At 39.0% G+C, this 27,947-nt stretch overlaps 1 protein-coding gene across 2 annotated transcripts; it reads left to right on the top strand.

Annotated features, from left to right (window-relative positions):
- Positions 1-155: 155 nt before the first annotated feature.
- On the top strand, positions 156-27,161 carry syngr1b (synaptogyrin 1b). Of its 2 annotated transcripts, none has more exons than XM_079337446.1 (4): positions 156-676; positions 19,670-19,907; positions 21,346-21,491; positions 21,906-23,689. In XM_079337446.1, the coding sequence occupies exons 1-4, from the start codon at positions 575-577 to the stop codon at positions 21,993-21,995; spliced, it is 576 nt and encodes a 191-aa protein (XP_079193572.1). In that variant the 5' UTR covers positions 156-574; the 3' UTR covers positions 21,996-23,689. The 2 variants fall into 2 exon arrangements, with proteins under 2 accessions (XP_079193572.1, XP_079193571.1); XM_079337445.1 differs by lacking the exon at positions 21,906-23,689 and adding an exon at positions 25,040-27,161 and having other exon boundaries at positions 173-676.
- The last annotated feature ends 786 nt before the right edge of the window (positions 27,162-27,947 follow it).

Here is a 27,947-nt window from a genome sequence, read left to right as displayed (position 1 = left end):
TCTGCTTTTATCAACTTTTTTTGTCCTCGTCTTCTTCTCCAGTAGGCCTTTACGGCTTTTTTTATTTGAGAAAGAAAAAAAAGAACCTCGAGACAAATAGGAAAGCGCGTGACTCCTTGTGTCAAGCCGAGCAAATGCGGGCTCCCTTCTCATACATGCGCATGCCCGCGATGTGTTTTGAGAGCTGCTTCAGATGAGGAGCTCTCGGTGCGAGGCGTGACAAACGGAGGCGCGTTCACGTGTTCTGCCACCGGCTCCTGCGCTAAGAGAAAGAGAGAAGGAGAGAGAGAGCATCATCAAAAACAGTTGCACAGTCTGCCCGCATATATCGAAAGAGGACGTAAAAAGGTTACATTTGTAGATAATAAAAACTTGAACAACAGAGGAGGCTTCTTACCGAAGAGCATCAAGGAAGGACGCAAATCCATCCTTGCATCAGGAGCAGTGTGATAGTAGCAGGAGCAGCATCGGGGATTGTCCGTGCGGTTGCCTGCCCGGTGCTCCACACACACCCTGTGCCTTTGAACCAACAGCGGAGGAGGAGGAGGAGGGGAGCACCAGAGGAAGGAGGACCATGGAGGGGATGCAGGCATACGGAGCAGGGAAAGCCGGAGGAGCCTTCGACCCTGTCACCTTCTTCCAGCAACCTCAGACCATTCTCCGCATAGTGTCTTGGGTGAGTGACCGCTCGAGTTCAATAGAGAAACACAATAAGTTTGCTTCAGCTACATAGAGGCTCCCTAGACTAATTAATAACGATGTGTATACGACCACAAAGGCTACAGGCCTACTTGCAAATGTCAAATGTGGGTTTGCACCAGGGTACCTTATCTGTTTGTCGCGAAAGGGCCCATGCAGGCTTCATCATAGTTAGAGCAGGATTTGATGTCAATAGACAGCAAACAAATTGTTTTGTGGGTTATTATGCTTATTAACTATAGAGGACTGTACATTGCAATGTGTTTGTTGATATCCCCGTGTTTATAATAATAGCTACGGAGTTTTTTAGGCCCTGAAGTGGCCCTTATCACTTATTATAACATGGACTGCCCTCTTTGCCAATAATAGGCCTATACATATTAGTTAGCAGCTAAAGCCTTCTAATAAGCACACAATAGGCCACAAAACCCAGAGGATCACTCCAAGGACTTCTTTAAAAAAACAAATCTTATGAGAAAGATCATCAAATAGCAACAATAATGCTTGAGGCTGGCATGGGATAATGGAAACAATAGTCAATGAAGTCTCCAAAACTTCCTCAATAATGTTATTGGAGTAAACCTACAGTTTTGAATTTAACCTTCTATTATGATCCGAATTTGTTACTGGAATAAATCATAGGAAATAAAGTTCCATTAAATATTCATATTAATCTCCCATAGAAGACAGAGAAAGGCCACATTCATCTCTTATTTCTTTCTCTTCATGTAAACTGGTGAAGTTCAAACCTACTATTGAAGTTAGCTTGTTTTTCATCAGGTGAAAAAACTGGGAACATGACAAGAAGCCATTGCAAGACAGCCATCGCAAACATATATCCCTGTAAAATCAAACTATCTATCATTCCAGTTTGTCCTCGAGTGTCCTCGCTTTCCAGCAGAAAGTCATACAGATGAGATTTTTAAAAAAAAAATTTATTTAAAGGTCTGTGTCTTAATATCCTTGAATAACAGCAAAGGCTGCGTTGGGCATATGCTGAGAGAATAAAGACACAGGTGGATTCATGTGAAACACAGGATTTATCTTTCAGTATATGGGCTTCAGCTGATTCTATTGCTTTCCTAGTACAGTGTTGTCCAAAGTGGGGGACACACTGAGAGCGGGGTCCCGAAATCCCTTCCAAAACACAAAAATATATTCTACTTTCAGATAAAACCATAATTAAGTGAGATTTATGCTGAAATTAAATGATAGTCCTATCGGTGTACCCAGCTGTGCATTGGCAAATGTTTTAACCAGCTCCAGGGACAAACAGGCATCCTCAGTCTCAAGCATTGTTATTTTGGTATTTCTGAAAAAGTTTGGGAACCGGTGTTCTAGTTCACAGACACCTTTTGTTTTAGTGGCAGTGTCTTTAAAAGTACTTTTAGATGACCCTGTTTAGATCAGAAGAAAAGGTATAGTTGAACATAATGTAACTAACAAAAAAGATTAGCGGTAATTATCCTTGTATTAATACTCTTATTTCTGTCCCTCGTGACTAAAGCGACAAGTATGACTGATAGCAAACTTATCGCCACGGTGACATTCATATCTTAACCGCACAATCAAGTGTGGAAATAGATCAATAGTGTGTTAACCATTTAACCCTCAATGACTTGTGAAGCCAGCCAGTCATGTGTGGCCAATCAATGAGCCGTGAACCCCTTCATTGATCCACGTCATCAGGCTGAGTTTTTTGAAACTTACAAGAATAAGTTATGTTTACGTTATTATAAGATTTTTTTTTATTTATTTTTTTTAAGTCTGAGTGAAGGCGAAATGTGTTGATACATCTGTAGATATTATTGTCTACTTTGTGGGAATCAACCCATTTCAATCAGGAAAAACATGTTCTGGGTAAAATGTGTTATATTTTCAATTAATAACCAAAAGTAGACAAAAAGGAATGGCAGCCATTTTTGAAATGTCAGAACGTATTCAGGTATGGCTCTAAATGTTTCTCATTTATATTTTCACAACATTTCAGGGAGTTTTCCGTCTCTCGCCCAATAACAGCTGGGATCGGCTCCAGCCCGTCGTGACCCTGAAAGGGGAAAAACGGTAAAAGATAATGATGGATGGATATCATTTGCATCTTTTGTTTCACCAATTTCAATATAAGGAGCTTGTTGCACAGAAAGTGTAGAAAAAGTAGTGAAAAAAAATCCATTCCCAATTCAATCCACTGTTTCCCTTAAATTATGTACTTTTAGAAAACACAGTACAAAAAGCTTCACTCTGGTAAAAATGATAAACCTGTAGGACGGAAGGACTGTGCAGATCCCCACACCACCTCGGTGTCACTACAGCAACAATGTGTCTCCATAGTTACAGCCACAGCCCAAGTTGTGATGTTTGGTGTGATGGTGCTAAAACTCAGTCTGCTGTGGATTGTGGGGAAGGAAGCACACTCAGCATTTTTCAACATTTGGTGATGAAGGACGTCAAATATTGGCGCCTGTGTGTGTGTGTGTGTGTGTGTGTGTGTGTGTGTTAATGTTTGTGTGTGCTAGAGAGTGGGATACAGGTGGAAATGGTTAGATTGCCGTGGCTATGTTTGAAGAGAGGACAGCTGGATAATAGCGACTGAGGCTTCTTGGCCTCCTTTACTCTACGTGCCTCACATTTCTTGTGACTTTTGAGGCCCGTCTGCGGAGGTGATACTCGTGTATATGTCTGAGTGTGTATCTGTGTGTGTGTGCTTTAGCCCCAGTGTGTCTCCTGATGACGCACTGTGTATGGAGGAGATGAGCAGAGTCACAGTCGGAGGGAGAATATCTAACGAATGATTTTCCAAATCAGAAAGTAATCTTTTTCGCCTTGGGTTCTACTTTTGATCTGTCTTTATAAGAGTGTTACTTTTGAAGTTTTGAACCTTCTTGCTTTGAGGATGTTCTTAAGTTTTTCGCTGCTCTTCAAGGATTCGAGTTCATCACAAGGGCAGCTTGGAAAAAAGTCGAAAAAAGCATTTTGTGCGGCTAAATTCGGTGTTGGGTCTGCCTTTTTACTCTATTTCACAGAAGACTCATCTATCCCTTTTGAAGTCCAATTTCCCCCAAGTGAAATTTCTGTTGGCCACTATGTGAACTTGCAACTCTCAACAAAGTTCAAAAAAAGAGGAAAAGATAAGGCTAATTGTGATATGATGATTTATTTAAAAAAACAAAAAAACCCTCTTAAACATGAAGCAGGAAAGAACTCCTTTTGGACTCGTCAAAGGTTGGAGATGCCTCTTGGATTAAGATCCATGCAGTCATTGAAAACAAGAAAAACATCAACCCACCCCATCGTTAAAAAGCTTTTGTTATCATGGTCTGAGCTTATAAACCATCAACACTACAATGTTTCTCTTTATTCTTAAACAACACTAAAGGCTAGCTGTCTTTCTGTGTTTACAAACCCTCCGGTGTAAAAGCAACGTCTCCTGTCAGACTTACAGTGAACTTTTATTTCCAAGGGGATTTATTGGTGCGCTTCTGAGCAGACGTCATTACTCTCTCAGTTTCTCCTTCTTTGAAATGCTAAATACATCAGGGAAACGTGGAATCGTGTTATAATAGTTGTGCTGATCATGGACTTGTATTTGGTGAGTAACTATTTGATATTAGCAACACACACACACACACACACACACACACACACACACACACACACACACACACACACACATTCTGCAGTGCAGCACACATTCTGTCAGCTCCATGTAAAACAGACAGACACTCACACACAAACACTAACAGTTTGTTATTGCATGTGACACTTTTAAAGCAGTTTAATAAGTAAGTGGCGTGTTTGCTTTGTAGGATTGTTTTAGAGTGCATGTAGGAGAATTGTATTTGAGTCACTGGCAGCTCTGATGAAATCTGTAGTTTTGACTTAATTATTTACAAAGGACACTGAAGTCATATCTAACTGATACGATTGTTTATACATTTGACTGGGGCCTTAAAGTAGTGAAATATATTGTGGTGAATGTCAGTCAGTCAACACTTTCATGCATTTATAGAACCAAGTAATTTGATATTAAAGCTCCACTAGTTCTGCTTAACTACAGTGAAATCATTATTGAGTCTGTTGTTCACCTGTGTTTGCACCGCTCCGGTTAGTCCCTGCAGGCTTAACTTGGAGTCAAACTCAAAGACACATTCACTCGTTCTCTCACATCAAATTCTAAAACCGTGGAATAAAAAGAGGCGTGAACCTACACAGTGATGTTGCCACTTGCAAGGTCACAAGAAAATCGTTTGAAACGTACTCACAGTTTGTGAGTTTTACATCAGGACAGAGCACATCTGAGTTGAATAGGATTCATGTTGCCTTGACAAACATAAACGTGATGTTGTTGAAATGAACAATCAACATTCTTCTGAAAATGTTACACATTTCTCCACTTTGGGAAAAGAGGAAGTGATGGAATAGTGAGTAGTAGGGTTCCATTGTTGACGTGGTTTTGGTTTTGCGTGACAGGCTGATTAACAGACAGTGTACAGTGGTGATTAGAGTGATGTCATTAAGGAGCCGGAGGAGGACACATGTACATCTGTTTACAGAGGGATGTGTCATCACAATGCAATGATAACACTGAGGATCAAACGCTTCAGGCAACAGCATCAGGAAGAATCCCGAGCTCAGGTTGCTTTTTAGTTCAGGAAAACAAACATGGCTACGTGGTCTTTCATAGATATAGCAAGCACAGCTGGGTCTGTGAAATGCACAGGCTGTTCTCAAAGGTATTTCAAATTAACGAGGGTTGCATTCACTGAAAAAAAATAAATAAATTAGGAGCCTGTTCAAAGTTTACAAACTAATAAGACAATAGCATCTATGTTGCCTACAGTATGTTAGAGATGTCTGTGTAGACAACATGTCTCTAACTCAAACCAATAGGAGACTGGATTAAGAGTATTTAGGGCATGTGCGTTGTTAAAGTGGTTGAAGTGAGATCTTCTGTTGAGATTTTTTTAGATGCCATCATTACTTCAGAAAAAAAGAGCACACATTTTAATTCACTAAATAAAACTTTTTCTCTGAATTTCCTGATAATATTCTCGATAATTCATTGAAACAGAGCACATTAGTATATATTTTTTTATTTTTACAAAAAAGCAGTACGTTTTTAACAGCCTGTATGAGGTTACTGTAATTTTCTTTCTAGAGAATCACGGTAAGCTGATATGAAATAGAGAATTTTGGTATGAAAACGTGCATGTTTAAAATTTAAAACAGTGTCAAATCTATGTGAAAGGGTCTAATTGGCAATCAAATGCATCATTGGGCAGTCATAGAAGCAGATATAAGTCCATGCCTATGTAAACATTTTACTGGACTATGTTCTCTTCAGTGAAATTGCTTCATCAACGAGCCTGTCTTTCTGGTTTAAAACACGTGAAGAAGAAACCAGATGACCACCAGTTCTGACCGTGGTTTCTATCTAACCTGATTCTTGTTCTGCTCTACACGATTAAGAAACTGAGTTTCCTTTCAAATGATCCATCCTTGTTGCTTCTGTCATTTTCAAGGGGAGGGAATGTAAAGCTCGGAAAAGAGAGGCATGTTTGAGAGAGAGAAGAGTGAGTGAGTGGGTAGAACACAGTGTAGAAGTGTGAGTGGATTTTAGTGTTCGGAGTCCTGGACTTGTGAACATGTCTCTGTGTCTCCCCTCGGTGCTGCAGTGACTCTCCTTGAATTATACTTTGACAAGGTCTCCTCCCTCTATCACTCTCTCTCTCTCTCTGTCTCTGTCTCTCTCTCTACAGTATGACACACACACACACACACACACACACAAACACTTAGTACATGAGCAGCTGCTGCCATGGTGACAGCAGCAATCAGGTATGCCCAGTCCAGCACACTGCAGCAGACAATATGCCCCCCCCCCAACCCCCCCACACACACACACACACACACAAACACACACACGCTCACGCACACACACACACACACACCCTCATGGTGTAGAATATCCTCCTGCACTGTTGACTTGTGAATGTGATTAACATATAGATCTTTTACCAAACATTTACTTTGATGGATTTCTGCAGTTGGCAGCAGTTAAAAAAACTCAATCTTGTGTGTACCGGGACAGTTGCAAATAAAGCTGGAACAATCAGTTGAAATGAAAAGAAATACTGCAAACTTTAAGATAAGTTCAGTTAACCCTTTCCCTTCTTTTTACGCAGAAATGTCTCAAACATTTGCTCGGATTTCACTTTTTTTGTCATTAATGATGAAAACATAAGCAGCCTGTGAGGGTTGGATTTCTTTTCTCGGATGAATCACGATGTCTGGAACCTTTGCTATGTAGATCAGTTTGGACCGTGTTGAATTTGAAATCAGACAAAGCAGACCAACAAAGTAGAGCTGTGGACTGGTTTAACTTAGATTAGTGTAGATTAGTGGTCAGAATGGACCTGGGCCAGAGGTGACAAAGAGTCCTGAGAATTTTGATTTTATTTCACAAAAGTCTGTTTTGTTCACGTGGTTCTAATCCCTTTCCATTGCAGGGTACCAGGCTTTTATTTGTGATTATAAGGACTTGACATTATAATGGGGGCTAAGGGCAAACCAGGCTGGTTGAGTGCTTCATCTGTGTCAGAATTTCATTTTTTCTATTGGTGAAATAAACATGGTTCAAAGTTTCAAAGGAAGACATAGAATAGAAGTAGACACAGAAAGTTCACGTCTAAACTGCTTGCTCAGTCCAAAACACCCTTCTATACTCTTCCACTCTCAAAATTGGGCCCCCATCATCAACTGTTGTTCTGCTTTTTGTTTCATGTGTTTGTAACCATAATTTAGCCTGACAAAAGTGCTGCTATTATGAACGTAATAACTGCTCCATGTAGAGCAGGAGCAGATTTCACATTTCACAATCCATGTGTGGATAGTAAAGAGAGTAGAGCCAGAGCATGCAAAGAGGCGTTTGACTAATCAACTGACGGCGGATGATGAAAGCACAAGTGCTCTTGAGCCACCTTAGCACATTTTGTTTCCTGCTAAATGTCTGCTGTTTAAGCAGGCTTTTCACAACTTTATTAACCCAATGAATAAACGTGCGTATTCTCCAAGTCTTGTTTTCTTGTCAGCAAAAACTCTGATTTCCACATCACAAATAATCATTAAAAAAAAAAACGACGCTGGGTCAGCTTGATGTCTTTCATCTATTTGTCGGATCACGCCGTTGTCCTATTTTCCCGCCATCGACGCATGTCAACACTCCAGAAAGAAACAGATCATTTATACAATCATCACATCATGGCTCCTCTTGTCTACTCCGGTCTACGTCAATCGGTTCAAATGTCTTTACAGTACCAGATCAGATCACTCACTGGGACGCTGCACAGGGATTAGCCACAGTACATTTATCTTTCACCGCGTTGATGCATTTTCCGTCGCAGTCCAGATCGTAATTGTTGATGCGAACGTATCACGCGTAAAACTCTGCCGCGCATATTTTCACATTTCACACAGATAAACATCGTTTACAGCATTGTGGCAATGTTTTGGTGCAAAACAGTCGACGTGCTTCTTACTTTTGAGCGTCATACTTTTGAAGGTCATCCTTTCAGTATATTTTCTACTTCTTAATTCTTCCATTTGTAACTTCTAAACATGCTATGTTGAAGGCAGCAGTTAGAAAGACCTGGACAAAGTTCACTGCTCGGCCATGCTCAGGCTGTTGTGTGTGGGTGTGCGGCTGCACCTAATACAGGATTTTGTCGGAGGTACACTGTGTGAGTGCAGGGGTGACCAAAGGCCCAGCTCATTTGTCCAGTCCTTACAATGGATCCAAAAAGCCTTTCATCCAGCACAACTGCAGCTTTAAATCATTCACAACCGGCCAGACTGAATTAGACCGACACAGTAGCTGAGATCTGTCTGCAAAGTGAGTGGGTAACATGTAGCAATTACCCACAAGCCAGATTGTGGTTTATTTAAGCTAAACAAAGGTTGATGCCGAATAATTCAAGTTAAAAAGATGTACGCGTGCACACAGTTTCATATCAGGTAGACACACAAACTCACACAAGCACAACACACTTTGGCATCCTTAATGTGAATTTAGTAAGCGAACGTCTGACAGTCACAAGATCAGAAAAACCCCACGTGGCGTCCTTCACAGTGCATGCCTTCATCATTACCAGGAGCCTTGTGATCTGTCGACGGATCACAGGAGTCAGGGAACCTCTCTGCTCAGAAACATCACAGCTAAAAACAAAAAAAAAAGGGAGGGGGGAGAGCCACATATGAAACCATATCACATGCTCCACTTTTTTTCACGGCTCCTTAAGTGACTTAAGAATGTTTAGGTGCAGTGGGTTCACATATTCGATACATTCAGTTTGCGTGTCTTAAAGGTGCACTATTTACATGTGATAGTGTAACACTTCGATACTGTATTTTTTTTTTAAAGAAATCCACAAACTTTATTCAAAAGATGAAAAAAATAAATAAATAAATTTAAAAAAACTATATATATATATATAATATATATATTTATTTTATTTTTTTATTTTTATTTTTTTCAAATGGGTCCCTGAACACTGTTTGGAGCTAGAAAGTGACCAGGAGAGTTGTTGTTGACCCCCCAGCATAATTTCTCATGTGGCATTTTGTCTTCAAACAGTTTTCCAGGGACCAACACACTTTCCTACAGTTTGTGTACAGAGGTATGAACATATACCACATCATCTGTACACGTAGCCAACTTTCACATCTCCCTACTAGAACTCTGCAGTGCACCTTTAAGTTGGCTTCAGTGCATATTAAATGTTTAATCATTTGAACCCACATTTGTTATTGTGGCAGTAACAGCTGGCTCTACCAAAATAAAAATAAAATCCAAATAAAACACGAGAGTCATTTAGAACACAAAACACAACCTTCAACATCAACGAAACAAAGAAACTGTGGATGACAATGATCTTGCAGCTACACAACATTCGTTTAATATTGTGTATAGTTCCTTTTCAATAAAAAGAAAAAAAGAAAACCTCATTGAATAAGGACATTTGCTTTTATAGGTCAGAAAGAGGAATCAGAACTCATTTGAGTCTGTTTGGAAACCAGAAAAAGGCTTCTTCAGGTTTGAAGCGTTCCGTTCCATATCCAGAGAAAAATATCAGGATATGTGGTTCGTTCTGTTAAGTCTTGTGTGAGCGTAAAACATTTTTAGACTGAAGGGTTGGAAATAACATATTTATCCAATTCATCATTTTTTTTTTTTTTGTATTCAACATTTTTATTAATTTTCAAACAGGTAATAACAAAGACAGAAAATAAAGCAGCACATTAAACAAACAGGAAGAAAATAAACCAAAAACAAAACAAAACCAAAATAAATCACAATGACATTAATGATAGTAGTGCACACACTGTTTCCCCAAAGCAAATAGATCCGAACAATGCTAAAATAAATCAAATGACCAAGCTGACCTCTTAAGTTACAGGGACTGATAGCCAAGCAATGAAAGGGCCCCACGTAAACATATACTGATCCAATTTGTCCAACAGAGAATATGTTACTCTCTCATAAGCAGCTAATTGAGCCACAGTTGAGGTCCATTCTTCATAAGGAGGTGGATGTTTCTTCCTCCAGTGCCTCAGAAGTATTCGTTTAGCTGTCGTGAGAGCCAAAATAATCCATCGTTTTTCGAAGGAGGACAAGTCACAGTCTTTAAGTTCTGTTGTCGAGCCCAGAATAGCCAGTTTAGCAGAGACTTGGAAGTTCTTTCCCAGTACTTCGTACATAACCTGCTGGATGTTATTCCACCAGTCTTTAATAGCAGAACATGTCCAAAGTATATGAAAGATAGACGCACCAGTCTCCCCACATCTCCAGCAGGAGTCTGTAGATATTAGTTTCCACTTGTGTAATTGTTGAGGTGTCCGGTGCCACCGATGAACTATCTTCAATTGAATGAATTTGTTGCCCACTTCTTTAAACATTGTATTTATATTTTTTAAACATGAATCCCAATCGTCTGGTGATATGTCCACCACCATGTCCTCTGCCCATTGTTTTTTAACTTTAACCAAAGGATCACACAATTGATTGTGTAGTAAATGATAAATCTTTGAAGCAGTGCCTCTGTATGAGGAGGATTTAGTAAGCAGTACCTCGATTGGGCTGCCCGTGGGGCATATAAGGGGGCTTCCTAGCCATTTTGACAATGTACTTTTCATTTGAACATATCTCCAAAATTGGTTACGTGGTAAATTATACTTATCAACAATTTGGTTGAAACTTAGGAAAGCTTTAGTACCACCGTCAAACAAATCTGAAATATACAAAATCCCAGCCCTCTTCCACACAGTCCAGTCTACAGTTTTGTCTCCAACGAGGATTTTGCTGTTGTTCCATAAAGGTGCTAGAGAGGATCTAAAGTAATCCCAGCGACCAGCTCTGTGTAATTTATTCCATATTAATCTAGCATTGGAGATAATAGGATGCTCTTTTTGTTGCAGTGATTTTGGACCAAAGAGACCTGACCATGGTGTTAACCCATCACAAAATTCAGTCTCCAGCTGTAACCAGCAGGGGTTGTCCTTCACTTTATGAGCTGCCAGCCAGGTTTTCATGTATTTTACATTGATGGCCCAATAATGCCACTTAAAATTAGGGAGAGAAAATCCCCCCTTCTCTGTGTGAGACTGTAGCTTCTTTATTCCTAACCGATGATGCGCTTTGCCCCAAAGAAAATCCAGAGCGAGGTTATCAAAGTCCTTAAAATAGGAATCTGGAATATGTAAAGGGAGATGTGATAAAATATAATAAATCACAGGTGCAGTCATCATTTTAATTGAGTGTATTTTGCCCCACAATGAAAGATTAATTTTCTCCCACCTATCAAAATCGATTTTTATTTTCTGGAGCAGTGGTCGGATATTTTTAGGGACCATGTCCTTGTAGTCAGGCGTTATCAGGATGCCTAGGTACTTTATACCACTCCTAGACCAACGAAATTTCCACTGGCTAAAGAGAGTAGCTGGACAGTAGCCTGACATCGGCATAGCCTCAGACTTATCCCAGTTAATACGATAACCAGACAATACTGTAAACTCTTCAATACAGCTTAATATAGCGGGTATTGATGTTTCTGGATGAGTTATTAATAATAACATATCGTCTGCGTACATCAAAAGCTTGTGTTGAGTATCGCCTACAGTGATTCCCTGAAAATGTGTATTATTCCGCAACTTTTGCGCTAAAGGTTCTAGAGCAAGCACGAAAAGTCCTGGGCTTAAAGGGCAGCCTTGTCTTGTGGACCGGTGCAGTTGGAACAAATCCGAAACAAGTCCATTTGTTAGCACACAAGCAAAGGGTGTATCATACAAAGTCCTTATCCAGGAAATAAAATTATTCCCAAAGCCAAATCTTCCAAGTATTTCAAAAAGATAGCTCCATTCTACGCAGTCAAAGGCTTTTGCGGCATCTAACGATAAGGCAATTGTTGGATCAATGGAATCATGCGTACTGTACTGTAAGTTAACAAGGCGTCTAATATTATCAGAACTATAACGATTAGGTATAAACCCTGTTTGATCCATATGAATTATATTTCCAATGACCTTTGACAAACGATTTGCTAGGACCTTCGCTAAGATCTTCTGGTCACAGTTAAGGAGAGAGATAGGCCGATAACTACCTGGGTCCAAGGCATCTTTCCCTTTTTTGTGAATAAAGGATATAACTGCAGCATGCATAGACTGTGGAAGAGAGCCAGATTTGAAGGACTCATTGTAGACATTAAGCAATAAAGGACCTGTGACATCAACAAATGTTCTATAAAAATCAATGGGGAGACCGTCTAATCCAGGAGATTTATTAAGGGGCATACTTTTAATGGCCTGAGAAATCTCTTCTAAACTCAGTGGCATTTCCAGGGAATCTCTGTCATCAACAGAGAGTTGCGGAAGCTCCAGTCCATCAAAAAACCCATCTAATTTCCCTTTATCTAAATCGCCCTGTGATTTGTAGAGTGTATTATAAAACACTTTAAAGCTATTATTTATTTGTTTAGTTGAGGTGGAGACGTTTCCATCTGACTGTCTGATGCCCGCTATGTGATTCATACTATTCTGCTGTTTAAGGCGGTAGGCAAGAAGTCTGCCAGGCCGCTCACCCATTTCCCAGTATGCCTGTTTAGTTCGAAAAAGGGCATATTCTGCTTTTTTATGATAGATCTTGTTTAGTTGATACTTAGTTGTTAGTATTTCATTGTGTGTGGACCTGTCTTTAGTTTGAGTATGTAAGGTTTCCAGCATTTTAAGTTTATTTTCTAATTCGGTGGTTTGCGTGTTTGCTAATTTCTTCTTAAATGAAGAATAGGAAATAATTCTTCCCCTCCAATATGCTTTAAGAGTATCCCACCAAACGGCAAGAGAAGTATCTTGTTTAATGTTAGTTTCTTCAAAAAGAGAGGTTTCGTCCCTAATCATATTGAGGAAAGCACTATCTTTAAGTAAAGACACATTTAATCGCCACCTGCGACTTCGGGGGGACTCCAAAAATTTTGTTAAGCAGAGAAATACTGGTGCATGATCTGAGATGATTATATTACCTATATTGGAACTGATACACTGATCCACTAATGACTGAGAAATCAAAAAATAATCTATCCTAGTGTAAACAGTATGAGGTGCAGAAAAGAAAGAGTACTCTCTGCCATCTGGATGAATCAGCCTCCATATATCCTCTAACCCAAGATCAGAATTTAACTGTCTAATAGCAGCAGAGGATCTGCTCTCTGTACTACATCTTGGTAGAGACCTGTCTAAGTCTTGGTCAAGAATTTGATTGAAGTCACCGCCTAATATTATTTTATCACTCCCCAGGCTAAGAAGAAGTTGTGATAAATTATAGAAAAACTCTGGTTGGTCAGTGTTAGGCGCATATATGTTACAAAGTGCAATAGGCATATCAAAAAGCTGCCCAAGTACTATTACATACCTACCATCCGAATCAGCTATTACTTTTGTCTCATTAAAATTTACCGTTTTATGGATTAAAATAGACACCCCCCTGCCAATTCATCATTTTTTAAGTGAAAAAATAATCAACGATCGATCGATTATCAAATGTAATCATTATTTTTAGCCCTATACTGTACTGTAGCTTTGAGTGCAAGAGTGCATGTTTTGCTGTGTCTTGGTTGGTCATGCAGGGTAAAAAAAAAATGACCGTTACACCCTGTGATATGCTCTTAATGTGATGGACAAGCTCTGTTTCCAACTATCTCAAACCCGACTCGATTTTTTTTGCCGGCAGCGAAGTAATTCAATCTTCTCCCAGCCATGTGACAGCCAATATAACTGTGACCCAGAAGACGTGTGCTTTTAAACCAAACCATCTAGGTCATGCCAAAACAAATCCTTTCTTCCATCTGAGGACCCTCGTGTGTCGCCAAAGCAGAAAGAGAAATGAGTGTGGAAGACGGGCTCACATATAGAAAAAGTATGATCCCTGGTGGTGAGTTTATATCCAGTTGAGAGTCAAAAAAAACAAAAAACTGTGTCATCCCGCTCAGAACTAGCAGCCCTGCAGCTCCTGCTGTCCTTGTTATAAAATGACATGTCAAAAACACACACTTTGTTAACAAGCAACAAGGAGACTTTCTGAAGTTCCTTCTTAAACCAGGCCACCATAGAGGCCCACTTCACAGAGCTTTTGACAGATGTTGACAGCCGGATTTTAAGCAGAGAAGAACTTTTCAGACTTAAGCACCAAAGTGTGCTGAATGAATGCCTCTTGCTGCATCACTGAGTGATACAATCAAAGGCCCCCGGAACTGAAAGTTTCAGGGACTTCTCCTCAAGGAACTTAAAAAAAAGGCACCTGTGGCCCATGGCTGTCTGCGTTTCCACTGAAGTTCTGGGAACTCTATGCAAATCATAGCTGTATTGATTTGCAAACATTAACAATGAAGGGAGATGAGTTCTTAGTGTCATTAATAGAAAAGAAGACTCAAAATAAAGACATTTAAAAAAAAAGACATTTAAAAAAAAAGAAAAACAAGCCATGTAGTCGTTCTCTATTTCCTATAATGTTTTCCCACCAGAACCAGAAATCTGCAAGAATAAGATGGCAAAGAGAAGTTAGCATGTAAAATACTTTTTTATTTATATTATGCTGTTCATGTAATTCTTGACAGTTCTGAGAATCCTGAGTGTGTGTGTGTGTGTGTGTGTGTGTGTGTGTGACTGTGTTTTCCAACCTGATTCCTGGATTCTTGAAGTAAGCCGGTCATGTGAGGCAGTGAATAAACGATGCGTGTTTTCGCCTACATGCTTCCTGTGTGTTTTCGTGCGTCTTCGTTGGAGCGCGCTCATTTTCCCCAAGACTGCTCGTGGGCACAGGCCAGGCCAGTAAACGCAGAGAGACGGGAAAAGACAAGAGGGAAGGGAGAGAGCGGTGATGCAGGCAGTCTAAAAATAACACCGCCTCCATACCCCTTCTGCCCCCGACGCTTCCCTCCGCTCTTCCCCCCCTCCATCCGCAAACCCTCCATCTCTTCATCATCTCTCTCCTTAATGGAAAAAAGGGCTGCAAGTAGATTGAGGGGCGATAGAGGCGTTACTATCCTCCTCCATATATCCTCTTGTTTCATAGAGGAGGGCTGTGTCAGGCTTAAGATGGAGCAGGGGGCCCGAAAGGGGACGGAAGGAGGGCGAGGAAAACAGAAAGGTTGAGCATGCTTGCTAACAAACTGTTCCAGTTTGACATCAAGACGCAGACTCTAAATGTCAGCTCATGTTTCTTCTCCACATGCTGTAGAAGCTCTTAGATCTGCACTTTGTCTTTGAAAAGGGAATTATTGATGTTTACAGCCGACCCTTTATTACCGTTAATATCATAGTATTCTGAGTCACTCGTGTTGTAGTTTGTTAATACGAGCAATAAAGGATGACGTCAATCAGAGATGACATGTTTGATTGATGCTCTCTCCCTCCCTGTTTCTGTTCGCACAGTCAAAGGCATCCAAAAACAAAAACTCAGTCTTGAGCTAAGGAAGTCTGTGTCAAGTCAATTTCACCGTCTTATGTTCTGCTTTGGCCGGCGCTTCAGATGTCAGCAGTGAAAATGTGTCTTCCCAAGTGTTCACAGAATGAAGAGGAGAACTGAGCTGTGATCTCCATCATGGCTGACATCGATGTTTCCTTCCTGACCGGACAGCTGTCAGAGGATGTACAGCCTATATTGTGTTTTCAGTTTTTTTTTTTTTTTGAATTGCTGTCATTTACTACGTAAACAAAGACACATGAGCAGGCTAAACTCAAGGTCTCTCTAAATCACACAGACACACACGCAACACAAATTCCTGACATTGTCTAGATAACAGTGAGGTCCCAACGTTTCCCAATGTTTTCCTGGATTGGGTTGAAACTTTCTAATCTCTCATGTTCTCTGCATATTTTCTGCAGCAGCCAGTTAAAACGGAGCAAATTCGCTGCTGGCATTTTGTCTGCTGTGCACTCTCTCCACCTTCCCTGGTACACTGATGCATTCAGAATCCATCAGTCAGCACGTTAAAGACAGTGCAGACAAACATGGACATGTTCTCATCCAGACTGAGCGCTCTCTCACGAGGTTCGCTCCTAACTTTTGTCAGCTGGAAGGAGTCGTCTGATTGGCTGTTATCAAGGGAAGTACAAAGCGGACTGCTCCACTGACTGCACTGCAGGGGGAAGCACTACACACGGAGTGTGTGTGTGTGTGTGTGTGTGTGTGTGTGTGTGTGTGTGTGTGTGTTTGGTGGTCTCATGTATATGTCATAGGGTGGTACAGTATCTTAGTAACCTGCTCCTGTTTTGTTCCTTTTTTAATGAATGATGAATAAAAGTTTGAAAACTACTGTAATCATTTTTTCTTTAATGTTTTTCTTGAAAATATAAACTCAAATTAAAAGGTGAAAGGAGTGTAAGTAGTGATGAACTGCAAGCATAGAGTTAGTATTTGTTTCGCGACTTTGTCCGTAGCAGCACTGTGTGCAGGTTAACTAAAAACAAGAATGTTTTGGTGCCCTATTTTTTTTTGCTGTAGTATCGAAATTAGTATTAATATTGTTACATTTTACTTTAATGTACTGTCTTATTGAAATTGTTGTTTCGTAGAAAAATGAGCACTTTTGTGTCGTGAAAATGTTATATTGTAATATATTGGAATAGAAATTCTGGATTTAATAGTTTTGACTCCACGATAAAGTAAACTGTCTGAGCTTCACTTTTCATGTTGAGTAACGCACAGTATCCCTGAGTATATGGTAACCCATGTGTCATGATGCATATCCTATCATGAGGTCCTTTCTTATAGCCAGCCTTGGTAAATAAACAAACAATAAAACAAGGTTTCAGATGCAGGATAGGAACAGAGTAGAATAGGATCAACAGTTTGAGAAATGCCATACAGACAGGAGACAGCTGAATGGATTGATTGGCAGAACTTTACTCTCAGACATGATCTGAAATGTGTCTCGCATCACAGTGGCTGCATTTCCAAACATAAATATGAAAGGCAAGATACAAACATTCAAACATTTGACACAGCAAACATAATCAGAGGCCTTAAACATAGTTTGATCTGGGATTCAGCTCTGCGTTCAGTTTTAGTTTTGACTTAGTCTCGATCGTTCTTTCCTGCACCTTGCAAGATTAATTACAGTTATAGTTTCTTCTGTAAAACCACTAAATCTGAAGTGTAAAAGAGCATATTAATACTTTTAAACCTGACGCCAGGCTAGATGCATCCCTACTTTCTATGCTAAACTAACAGGCTGCTGGCTATTTTTATTGACAGTTGAAAGAGAAGCTGTTAGTCCTCTTCACATCTAACTCTTTGCAGGAAAGCAAGCATTTCTATTACAAGCAATATAAAACTGACTTTCAGCTTAATACAATATTACCTTCAGGGATTCTGTTAAAGCAAATTAGAAATGAGTCAACATCAATCCCATCACTTATGAGACCTTTAGAGAAATTATAGTGCTGGTATTCAAAACACAATATTGTACTTTTTAAGATATTACACATTCCTAGTTAAAAGAAGAAAAAAAAAGTCAATTTTACTTTGACTTTATTTTAGGAGACATGGTCCATTAAGATAATTGCACAGGGGTAATGTAACTTTGAATCTGCACCCCTTGTGGAGAAAGATATAAAATTAACTAAGGACAATAAAACAATGTGATCAACAAGATTTCACAAATATGTAAGTGTTGTAACATTTTCAAACATCATCAAAATGCCAAAAAAAAAAAAAATACATTACTGGTAATTCTTACCAAACATGATTAAATCCTATTATCTCTCAAGTTTCACACACTCTTTATGCACTTTTTTTCTGATTATATTTCAAATTGGATAGAGCTTTGTCCTCATTTACAGCCTATGCACTGTGCACTTTGAATTTATATCATTGTTTGTTCAGCAGCTCTTTCAGAACAACATAAGCCACACAAACTAATTAAACTCCAGATTTTGCACGGAAAAACACTGAAGCAAATAGGGATGAACTGTTTTAATAAAATCACGACAGATTATTCATAAAACTCCCCCGCAGGGTTTCTGTGACATTATGGACCGAGAGCATCATCATGAGTGTTTTCTTTTTTTTCTTTTTTTATCCGGTTAGTCTAAAAATAACATCTGAATACAGCAGGTCAGGTTCAGTTGTGCTGCAAGGAGCTTTTATGAATTCTTTCTAAACATAGCGATGAAGAACAGCTTGATTCAGTGGTTTTAAATTTCAACACTGAGCAGGTGGTTTAGGTTAGTCAATGAGAAAAAAAAAATGAGTCCATTGTTTTTACTACACACATCCAGGAACAATCACTTTGATTTCACAAACACAACAGAAAAGCTGAATGAGGTTGGATCGTGTGATCAGAGTGGAGGCTGAAATTCAAACAAGGACATGTGTCCCTCTAAACTAGTAAACACAATCAAACGCTAATAAAGCAGGTAGTTGTTGTAGAAACTTGATATGCATGTTATATCTACAGCTTTTGATTGGCCTACTGTTTCATTACTTTTTAATGAAGCTGTAATGTTTGTTTTAAATGTCTTGAGGGTTGAAAATAAAACAAATTCAAATTATTTAGTACAGAAATTACAGTGAGCTTTATATGTGTGTGTATATATATATATATATATATATATATATATATATACACACACACACACACACACACACACGTATACATATACATATACTGAACTATATCTTCACAAAAACTGAAGTGAAAGTTGATTTGTGACATGACTCAAATGAATCTGAAAACTTTTTAAGGGTTCCAATTTTTTAGCAAAAAAAATGTCAAACTGGTTCTAGTCACACATCCTGGAAACAGGTACATTACATTTTACAGTACAACATGATGCATTGCGATAAGATATATGACACAATACAATGCCATACATTATGCAATATAAATTTAGATCCAATCTGAATTATCTACACTTTCTGATCTATGGGGAAGTGGAAGTCATTTTAAATTCCAAACCTATTTGCATATTATTAAATAACTAAATATTTTAATGTACTTACACAGACAAGGAAGATGTTGACCTTCAAACACATGTTTATATTGTCTTGAGTTCTGACTTCATTTTTTGATCTCTTGGTTGTAATCTGTTTTTTTTTAAAGCTCAGACAACCTTAAGAGATGGCAGCCTGCTCTTCTGATTAGTAACTGTGATAAAAGTGCAGATTTCTGTGTGTGTTGATGCTGAAAAAAACAGGCACTGATGTATTCTGACAAGTGTGAACACACCACTGTTAAAGGGCAGAACAGGAAAAACGCATGGTTCTTTAGGTGCACAAAATACTGCAGTGTGTTTCCCACATGAGTAAAAATATAACACCGAATCTTTTTGTTAACCGTCTTTAAATTGTTAATTCAAAGGTCCTGACGTTGAACATGACCTACTAATAATCTCATCCTTTGTTCTCGTCTCTCTTGTGCAGCTCTTCTCCATCGTGATCTTTGGCTGCATTGCCAATGAGGGCTACATCAACCGCCCCGATGAAGTAGAGGAATACTGCATCTTTAACCGCAACCAGAACGCCTGTAACTACGGCGTCTTCATGGGCTCCATGGCCTTCCTCTGCTGCTTGGCCTTCCTGGCTTTGGACGTCTACTTCCCCCAGATCAGCAGCGTCAAAGACCGTAAGAAGGCGGTGCTGGCTGATGTCGGGTTATCAGGTAAACGCATTACATACATGCATGGTGCTTCTAGGTCTTTGTTGACAGTTACAGATTGGCTTGTTTGATGATAATCTTGCTAACCTCTGCCAAGTACCTCAAAAAAAAAAAATACACCTTCAGATTTTCCCATTAAAAACGATTAATTATATAATCTCTGTTTTAGTGAAAGCTGTGTGCTTGTCAACTGAGTCAAAGGAACCAGGGACAAATCATTTAAAGTTGAATGGGCTTATGTAAACAACAGCGTGTACTGCCATAGGGGAATGAGTTCTTGCGTATTTCCTACTGACTACAGCTTCTTTTGCTTGTCCAGTTGTAAAAACTATAACGCACAGGACCAGTGAGAAGAGTTGTACAATCAGTGTTGCCAGTCATAGTATGCTTGTTGTATTACATTTTAATAACTGAATTATCTGCTGACCTGTGCATGACGATAATGATATTGATGTGCATTTTCTCTGAGTTGTTCAGACTTGCTTACGACTGAAAGAAAGACTTTTAGAGTTAGGAAGAGGCAATCCGCGTTTGAAACGTTCCGTTCCTCAAATTTTGAAATGAACGACTACTGGATGGATCAAAATAAAATTTCCCAGTGACTGACTTTGCTCGTCAGGGCTTGAATCGAATGTAGAAAGTCGCTAATTTGTTTTCGCTGCTTTTGTTCTGCTCGGCTTTACAAATCATGTGTACACAGCATTCATGTTGTTTGTCAGCTTTGTCCTCTTCTTCTTCTTTTACACCCGTTTTGGTTTTTTTTGGGTTTTTTTTGTCCAGCTGAAAGCATTTTATTGGGCCTATCAGTCAAGGTGCTTTTCTTGCTGGGAAGTTACGTAAGGTTGTATGGATCACAGAACATTTTGTACTCACCTTGCCAAGGAAGGTATTTTTTTCGGCTGATTAGGAGATCTCTCCCACGGAGAAAATATGAGCCCTCCTTTCCCTCTGTCTAAGTGACATTTCAGAGAGTAGTCGTTAGGTTATCATCACAGCAAAAAGAGAGGAGCTGTAAGAGGGCTGTTGAGGATTAGAGGGCTCTTCTGCTACTAACAAGCCTCTAAGAACCATTGTGCTTCTAGTCAGACCGTGGTGTCAACTCACAACTCAGACACCATGACAAGATATTCAAGGGCTGAGTGTCAGCCTTGATAAAACTCTTCGTACCTATTTCTAAACTCACACAAATTATAGTCTTAATGCTAGCCATCTGCAATCTCCAGCTTCATGTTCAGCGAAAAAATGTGTTCATTTTAATCTAATTTCTTTTAAAAAAAGTCCTCAAATATTATCAGTATCAAACTCATTATGTTAGGAACGTCTCTTTCTTTAATCCAGTGTTAGTCTTAAGTCAATCTTGTACATCTCAGCATGAGTCTTGTTTCAGTTAAATCGTTTTTAACTTGGCTTTTTTTTTTTTTTTACCTGTTTCTCTTCCCAGCATTCTGGTCCTTCATGTGGTTTGTGGGCTTTTGTTTCCTGGCCAACCAGTGGCAGGTGACCAAGCACGAGGACAACCCGCTGAGGGAGGGAGGAGACGCTGCACGGGCGGCCATCACCTTCTCTTTCTTCTCCATCTTCACCTGGGTAAGAGCCTCCACACCTCGTTGGAGCAAAGTTTAGCACAGATGACAGTGATTGAACATCTAACAATATCAATCCACCCGAGGCTCTTAAAGGGATACTTCACCCATTTGCATGAAGCTTTGTATCATTAGAAACATGGTAGTAGTGTTGAATGGTTGTGAATCCAACCCAAACCAAAATGAGGGTAGGATTCACAACCATTCAACACTACTACCATGTTTCTAATGACACACAGCTTCATGTAAATGGGTGAAGTATCCCTTTAATTGAATGCCCTCTAAGCTATTATGCGCATGATTGTCTGGACAACTTGTTCTTTATCTTCTCTCAGTGTGTGTTTGCTGTAAACATGTTCATTGGTGTATGCATAGGACTACGTGTGAACTCATACGTGTGTGGATGTTGTTCCAACAGGGTGCTCAGACTCTCTTCTCTATGGAGAAGTTAAAGAATTTGTCCTTTGAAGAGGAGTACACCAAGCTGTTCCCCACACAGCCGAATTAACCTTTTATCTGACTCTGCTCTGTCTGCTCCCCCTGCTGCCTTAATACTGTTTGAACACACTCCTGGAGCTTTACTGTGGCTGCACTTGTTTAAGGGTGCTAGGTACAGGAACATGAGGTAGCCCTGGAAGAGGTTGGCTTTTGCGATCCAGCAGTGAGGAGAACAGTTGTACCATCAGTGTTGCCAGTAAGATGCTGCTTAATGTTTTGTATTTTAATGACTGAATTAACTGCTGACCAGTGCACATCATAATGATAAAATATGGAGGAGTGGGTGTATTCAATAGTTGATCAGAATGCATGACTCAACAAGTGCAGCATCAAATGCTGACAATTCTGGCCTTTTATGCCCACTTAAAATCATTAGATCTGTTTTGGTACGAAAGCTCTCTGCCCACTTTTTCTGTTAAATGTTAACCAAGAGCACATTCTCATGAAAATGAAATATGTGGATGTTAGAAAAAAGATTCAGAAAATAAATGACAAAAATAATCTAGTTTAATGATTCTTTCAAATGATTAGGTTTTTAAATCAAGTGTAAACAATCAGAAACTTGTGTTCTCCACTGACATGTCTTTGTTTTAAAGTTAGCTTTTACTTTGTATTCAAAGCAGGAAGGTCGGGCATTTTATTGCTAAGGTAGGCAGATAGGTGCATGACAGGTACACAGTGTGTCAAGCTGGAACTTCACTACCAAGTCTGGAGCTCTTAAACAAGTTAACACACTATATATACAGATCAAGCTGCCACACGTGTCTATCTTTGATGTAAAGACAGAGTTGTTGGTGCTTTGTCTTTTCACTAGTTAGAGTGATTCAGGTGATATTTTTTATGCAACTGTTTTAGTTTAAAAAAAACAGATTTTCTTAGATATATGAGATGAGTTGTTTTTCTAAAAAAAAATGTGTCTGCATTGTTTAACATCGCACATTTGTTGTGCACGTTGTTGCACATTTGTTTTTGATGAATTTGCATTCAAAGCTTTCTCTCTGTTAAATTTACAGCCTAAGCTGTCTGACTCAGGAAATTCACTTTTCATTTTCTGGTAAAACTTTCATGAGAGTACTTTTGTATTGTTTGTAATATGAAGCATAAGCTAGCAGCTAGTTAGCATAACTTAGCATGAAGATGTTAAGCTTGTAGAAATAGCCAGCTTGGCTCTGTCTGGAGGTAAAGACAAAAATACCATCACTTTTAAAGCTAACATTTAAAAATTAATCATTTATTTGTTTAAAGGTCACACATTATGTAAAATACATTTGACCAAATTTATCTAAAACTAATATGTGTCCCTAGCCTGTCTAGGACACCCCCAATTATGAAAAAGTCCATCCTCTATGCTTTACCGGCTCCACTTTTCATAAAATGTGTGCTTTTTCCTTTGTGACATCACAAAGGGGCAGTAACCCCTCCCCCAGAAGGGTAACACTACAAGAGCTAGGTGCATGTTCTACTCGCTGAGTCTGCCTTCTCACCAAATAATAAATAATCTGGCATGGTGCAAGAAAGCCCAAGACATATCCCATTCCAGGAGTTCAGGATCAGACACAGCTCATTTGCATTTAAAGCTATAGACACAGAAGCAGCCTGTTCTTAGTAGGGCTGAAATAGAGGGATTTATAGGCAGGATAAAATACAGGATCAGAGTGGATTCATAACAAGAAACTTCAGAGACATGTTGGGGACTCTGAGACTCATTTAAACATGTTGAAAGGAGTATTACATGTGACATTCAAATGTTTACAGAAACAAAAGTATAAAACAAGATGTTGTTCGAGGGATTTTCTGTGCAGAGAGGTAAAACAAACAGAGTGATGTAACATGTTCGTCAATGATTTTAAGCGCCGCTGCGAGGTGGATTTTGTTAACTTTCGACAGAGTCAGGCAAAATTGTTTCCATTCTTTCAGGCTTTATGCTAAGCTACCCTAAGCTACCTGGCCTCATATTAAATCTCAGATTGAAATTGAAGAAGTGAATTCCCAAACTGTTTTTTCTTTTTCTTTTTTAGCACAATATTCACTGTAACTCTCTTTAAACACATCCATAATTAGTTGCGCTTTCCACTTTTCAACAATGTCATTAAGTTGATTTGGTAGATTTATATGCTTTAATAGCTTTTTGAGATTGACTCTGCAGTTTAAGTGGGACAGTTTGAAGATACTTCAATTGAAATATCAAACTGTTTTCTTGCATATTCATCGGATTTTACAACTTTAAATTGTGCATGTAATAAGTTAATAAATAACTTTAATTACATAGAAACTTTAATGTTCCACATACTTATTAAAAAACTAAATGACATTGTCAGGTATCTGCATGTAAATTGTTTTATTGATTTGGGACTGCTATTAATTTTTATTTTATTGTTTGAATTGTTCATATTATAAAGCACTCACCAAATAATGAATTTGATGAAACCAAGGCAGAGTTTCCTTCCATAAACCAGATTCAAGCTGACGACAACGTCGAATTGTGCACAACTAAAAGAACATCACTCACAATATAAACCTCTGATGAAACTTCACAGCACTGAAGGCCAGAAGCAACTTGACTGTTTCTGTGTTTTTCTTTCTTTGTGTGCGTTTGTTTTCTTTGTGTACTTGGCTTGTTTCACCGCTGTATTGAAACAGCTCTAAATATCGACAAACTGGAGATCTGTGGTGCTTTACAGTGCAGGGCCTCAGCTGTTTAATAATGCACAGAGACAGTTGAATTGCTTTGTCCTGCACCTCTGTGGACTGGAGCGGCATTAAGATGGTGTTTCTCATTAGGGAGTGAACAATAAATAACTAGCCTTTTTTCACTGCTGTCTACAGAACTAACTTGCTCTGGCTGACTAAATGACTTGCCCATATCTAATAAGCTTTACAAGCTTTCCAAGCCAACTAATCAGTGTTTCTTTCTCCCTTTTTTTCTCTTTCTCCACCCAAAACCTCTGCTCTAACACTACTGCTCATCTGCTTTACTATCTACCCGTTTCTCCACGCCTATTCGTCCTCTTTGCCTTTCTTTCCTCATCTACCTACCATCTCTCCACACCAAAGGCAGGTCAGTCCTTCTTGGCCTTCCAGAGGTACAAGCTGGGGGCCGACTCAGCCCTCTTCTCCCAAGAGTACACAGACCCCAGCCAGGATGCAGCAGGAGCCCCTTACACCTCCTTTGGAGGGGACGACGTAGAGAGCCCAGGAGGAGGGGGCCAGCCCAACAGCGACGGGGCCTTTGACGGGAGCAGCGGCTATCAGCGTCAGGATTACTGAGTTGTTGATGGGAGTGTGTCGGGTGACGTTGCCGATAGTTTCAAACCGAGTGCAGGTTTGAAGAGTTCTGTCACTTTTAAAATCACTGGGTTAATTTATAGCACCAACACATACCGATTTATTTTATGAACACAACCATCATAAAGGCTGACTTTGTAAGATTGTGAAATCTATTTGCACAATATTTGGCAAGAAATATTAATTGTGGGTTTTTATAACCCTAGAAGGAAATCAATGACTACAGATGGAGCAGGTAATGTTCATAGAGTCCACCATGACTGAAAACAAGGAATGTCTCTAAAGCAGGCCTGTCACATTGTTGATGATTTTGCTCAGGTTTTCTGGGTTCTTGTAAACTTTTGGAAGAGGACTGCGTGAGTGTATATACACTGCTCCCTTAAATTAAATCCTCAAACTGTCAGAAATATATCCCCAGTTGCGCATGAAATGTGCACATGATGTTTAAAACTACAAAGGTCACTATTACAGATGCAGTATTGTGTTGGTGCTGTTATTTAACCTTATTGAGTCAATTCTTAACAAGTGCTTTTTTTCCTTGTGAATCTGCGACAGCTATTCTTTTGGCTGAGGGGAAAGGTTAGCTGATATACCTCTGTCATTTCAGTTGACATGCTGACTTTTATTCTTTATGCAGTTTAATTCGCAGAATTTTTCTCTATCATGGAAATGTCGGGCAACTTTTCCAGTTGTGAGATGATAAGGTAACAGCTAGTTTCGGGGAAAAGATGTCCATAAGCTACAACTTTGCAGGGAAATAACTGCAAAGTTTAATGTGGGGGTTGTGGGATTTTAAAAAGACAGTGGTTTGAGCTGTAAAACAAAAACATGATTGGAAGCTTTAAAAGGCCAATGGTTAGCAGAAATGGTCTCTCTGTAGCTGATCAGTGCTAGTGACTGCATTGCCTTCATCTTCACTTACACACGCTACAAGTTACAAGACGCTCACCAGATATCGATTTTAAAAAGTCAAGTTTTTTGCTGACATAAGTAATCAGAGGTGAAATACAGGATCTCAACATAGGCAAATGAGCAACAGCAGCATATCTGGCAACGAAACCCCTCAACTTTAACAAAAGTGTGTGTGTGTGCGTGTGTGTGTGTTTGTGTGTGAAGGGTCTCCTTTAAATTTGAATAGTGCGTGGATGTGGGACAATGTAGGTTTTTTCTTTCCTCTGAATAAGCCACTTTTACTTTCCTCGATTGTTGCCTTAGTGCTGACTGCCAAGCAAACTCCAATGAACACAGGGCAACACAAACCCAACAACATGCACACAATCATAAGTCGTTTTCACCTTCTCCTGAAAATATCCAGATCATTTCAGGAGGACTGCTCCTAGCTTCTCTTTTTTAGCATCCTAAGAGCAGAAGCAATTCCTACTAAATGTCATATTGCTTCTGTTCTTCAGGATGTAAAAGCATTGAACAAAACAAGCATGTTTCATTCTTATAGAGTGTCCAAAATGTTGGTTTCCTGTCAACAGTCTTTTTAACTCAGCTCAACTTCCAACACAATGAACAGCAGGTTATTTATCTTTTCACTGTATTTGAACAAATCTACAGATGAGGCAACCATGAACATCCCCAGTATTTATGATCATGCATCGCTCCATTTTCCTAAAGAATAAAGTACATCTATCTCTCTATAAATATATGTAAATCTATAATTCAGTATATTAGAGTATTTGGAGAAAAAGATTATGCTTTATTTTAGGGCATTATGCTAGTTCTGTATAAAAAAGAAAAGAAGAAGATCTATGTTCTGTTGAGTGTTATAGTACTAAGATATACAGTGAGGTCATCTATGCCTCCTTATGTTGCTTTCAGGTAACGGAGATGTTTTTATTTTGGGATAATAATAATAATAATACTAACTTTAAAAAAAAATAAAGCAACAAAAAATGTGACCAAATTATCAAAGTGTGTATGCACATATATACTTTATACTGTAATACAGTGTAGTCGTAGAAATGTGTGACGTTCCTTTGTAAAATCTGTTTAAATGAAGCAAGGTCAGATTTAAGAAAACAGATTGTGTACAAATGTATGTTTTTGATGTGTTTGATTTCAACCAATTAAAATAAAGAAATTCAGAAAATGTGAATGAGTGGAGTGGGATTTTTGGTGCATTTCTAATTGTAGCCTCCATTTCGGTCACAAGGCTGAACTGGAGTTTAGAATACGACAGACTGATAATATACCTTACGGAAAAAGTGTTCCTTGTAGCCTACACACCGTACAGATATTAGCTTATTTAAAATGTAGCAAACAGACAGCATCCAGAATCTTGACTCAATTTTTAACTCAGAACTTTTTAATGAAAAAAAACTAAATTTGTGTTACAAACTGACTTCAGAATACTTTATTCAAAGGTGTTAAAATACTTATTTTACAAAGGGTTATATATTCAATTGCTTTCATTATAGACCAATGTAGAGAACAAAACGTTGCATGTAAACATTTTGCATGTATGGAAGATATCAGTAGTAGATGACTGAAAAGCCACAGCAATTAACAAAAGGTTGCTGTAGTTCGAAATCTCCCCATAAGGTGGCGATATTGTCGAGGGAATTCTGCACATCACCAGCAAGGATTTGATAGGTTTATTGCTCTGAGTGGGTTTTCCTAGTGTTTTATGTTACATTAATCAAACTAAATTAAAAGATGAGTGTTATGG

The sequence above is a fragment of the Symphodus melops genome, assembly GCF_947650265.1.
Source record: "Symphodus melops genome assembly, chromosome: 2".
Taxonomy (NCBI): domain Eukaryota; kingdom Metazoa; phylum Chordata; class Actinopteri; order Labriformes; family Labridae; genus Symphodus; species Symphodus melops.
This window is presented reverse-complemented; position numbering and strand designations above follow the sequence as displayed.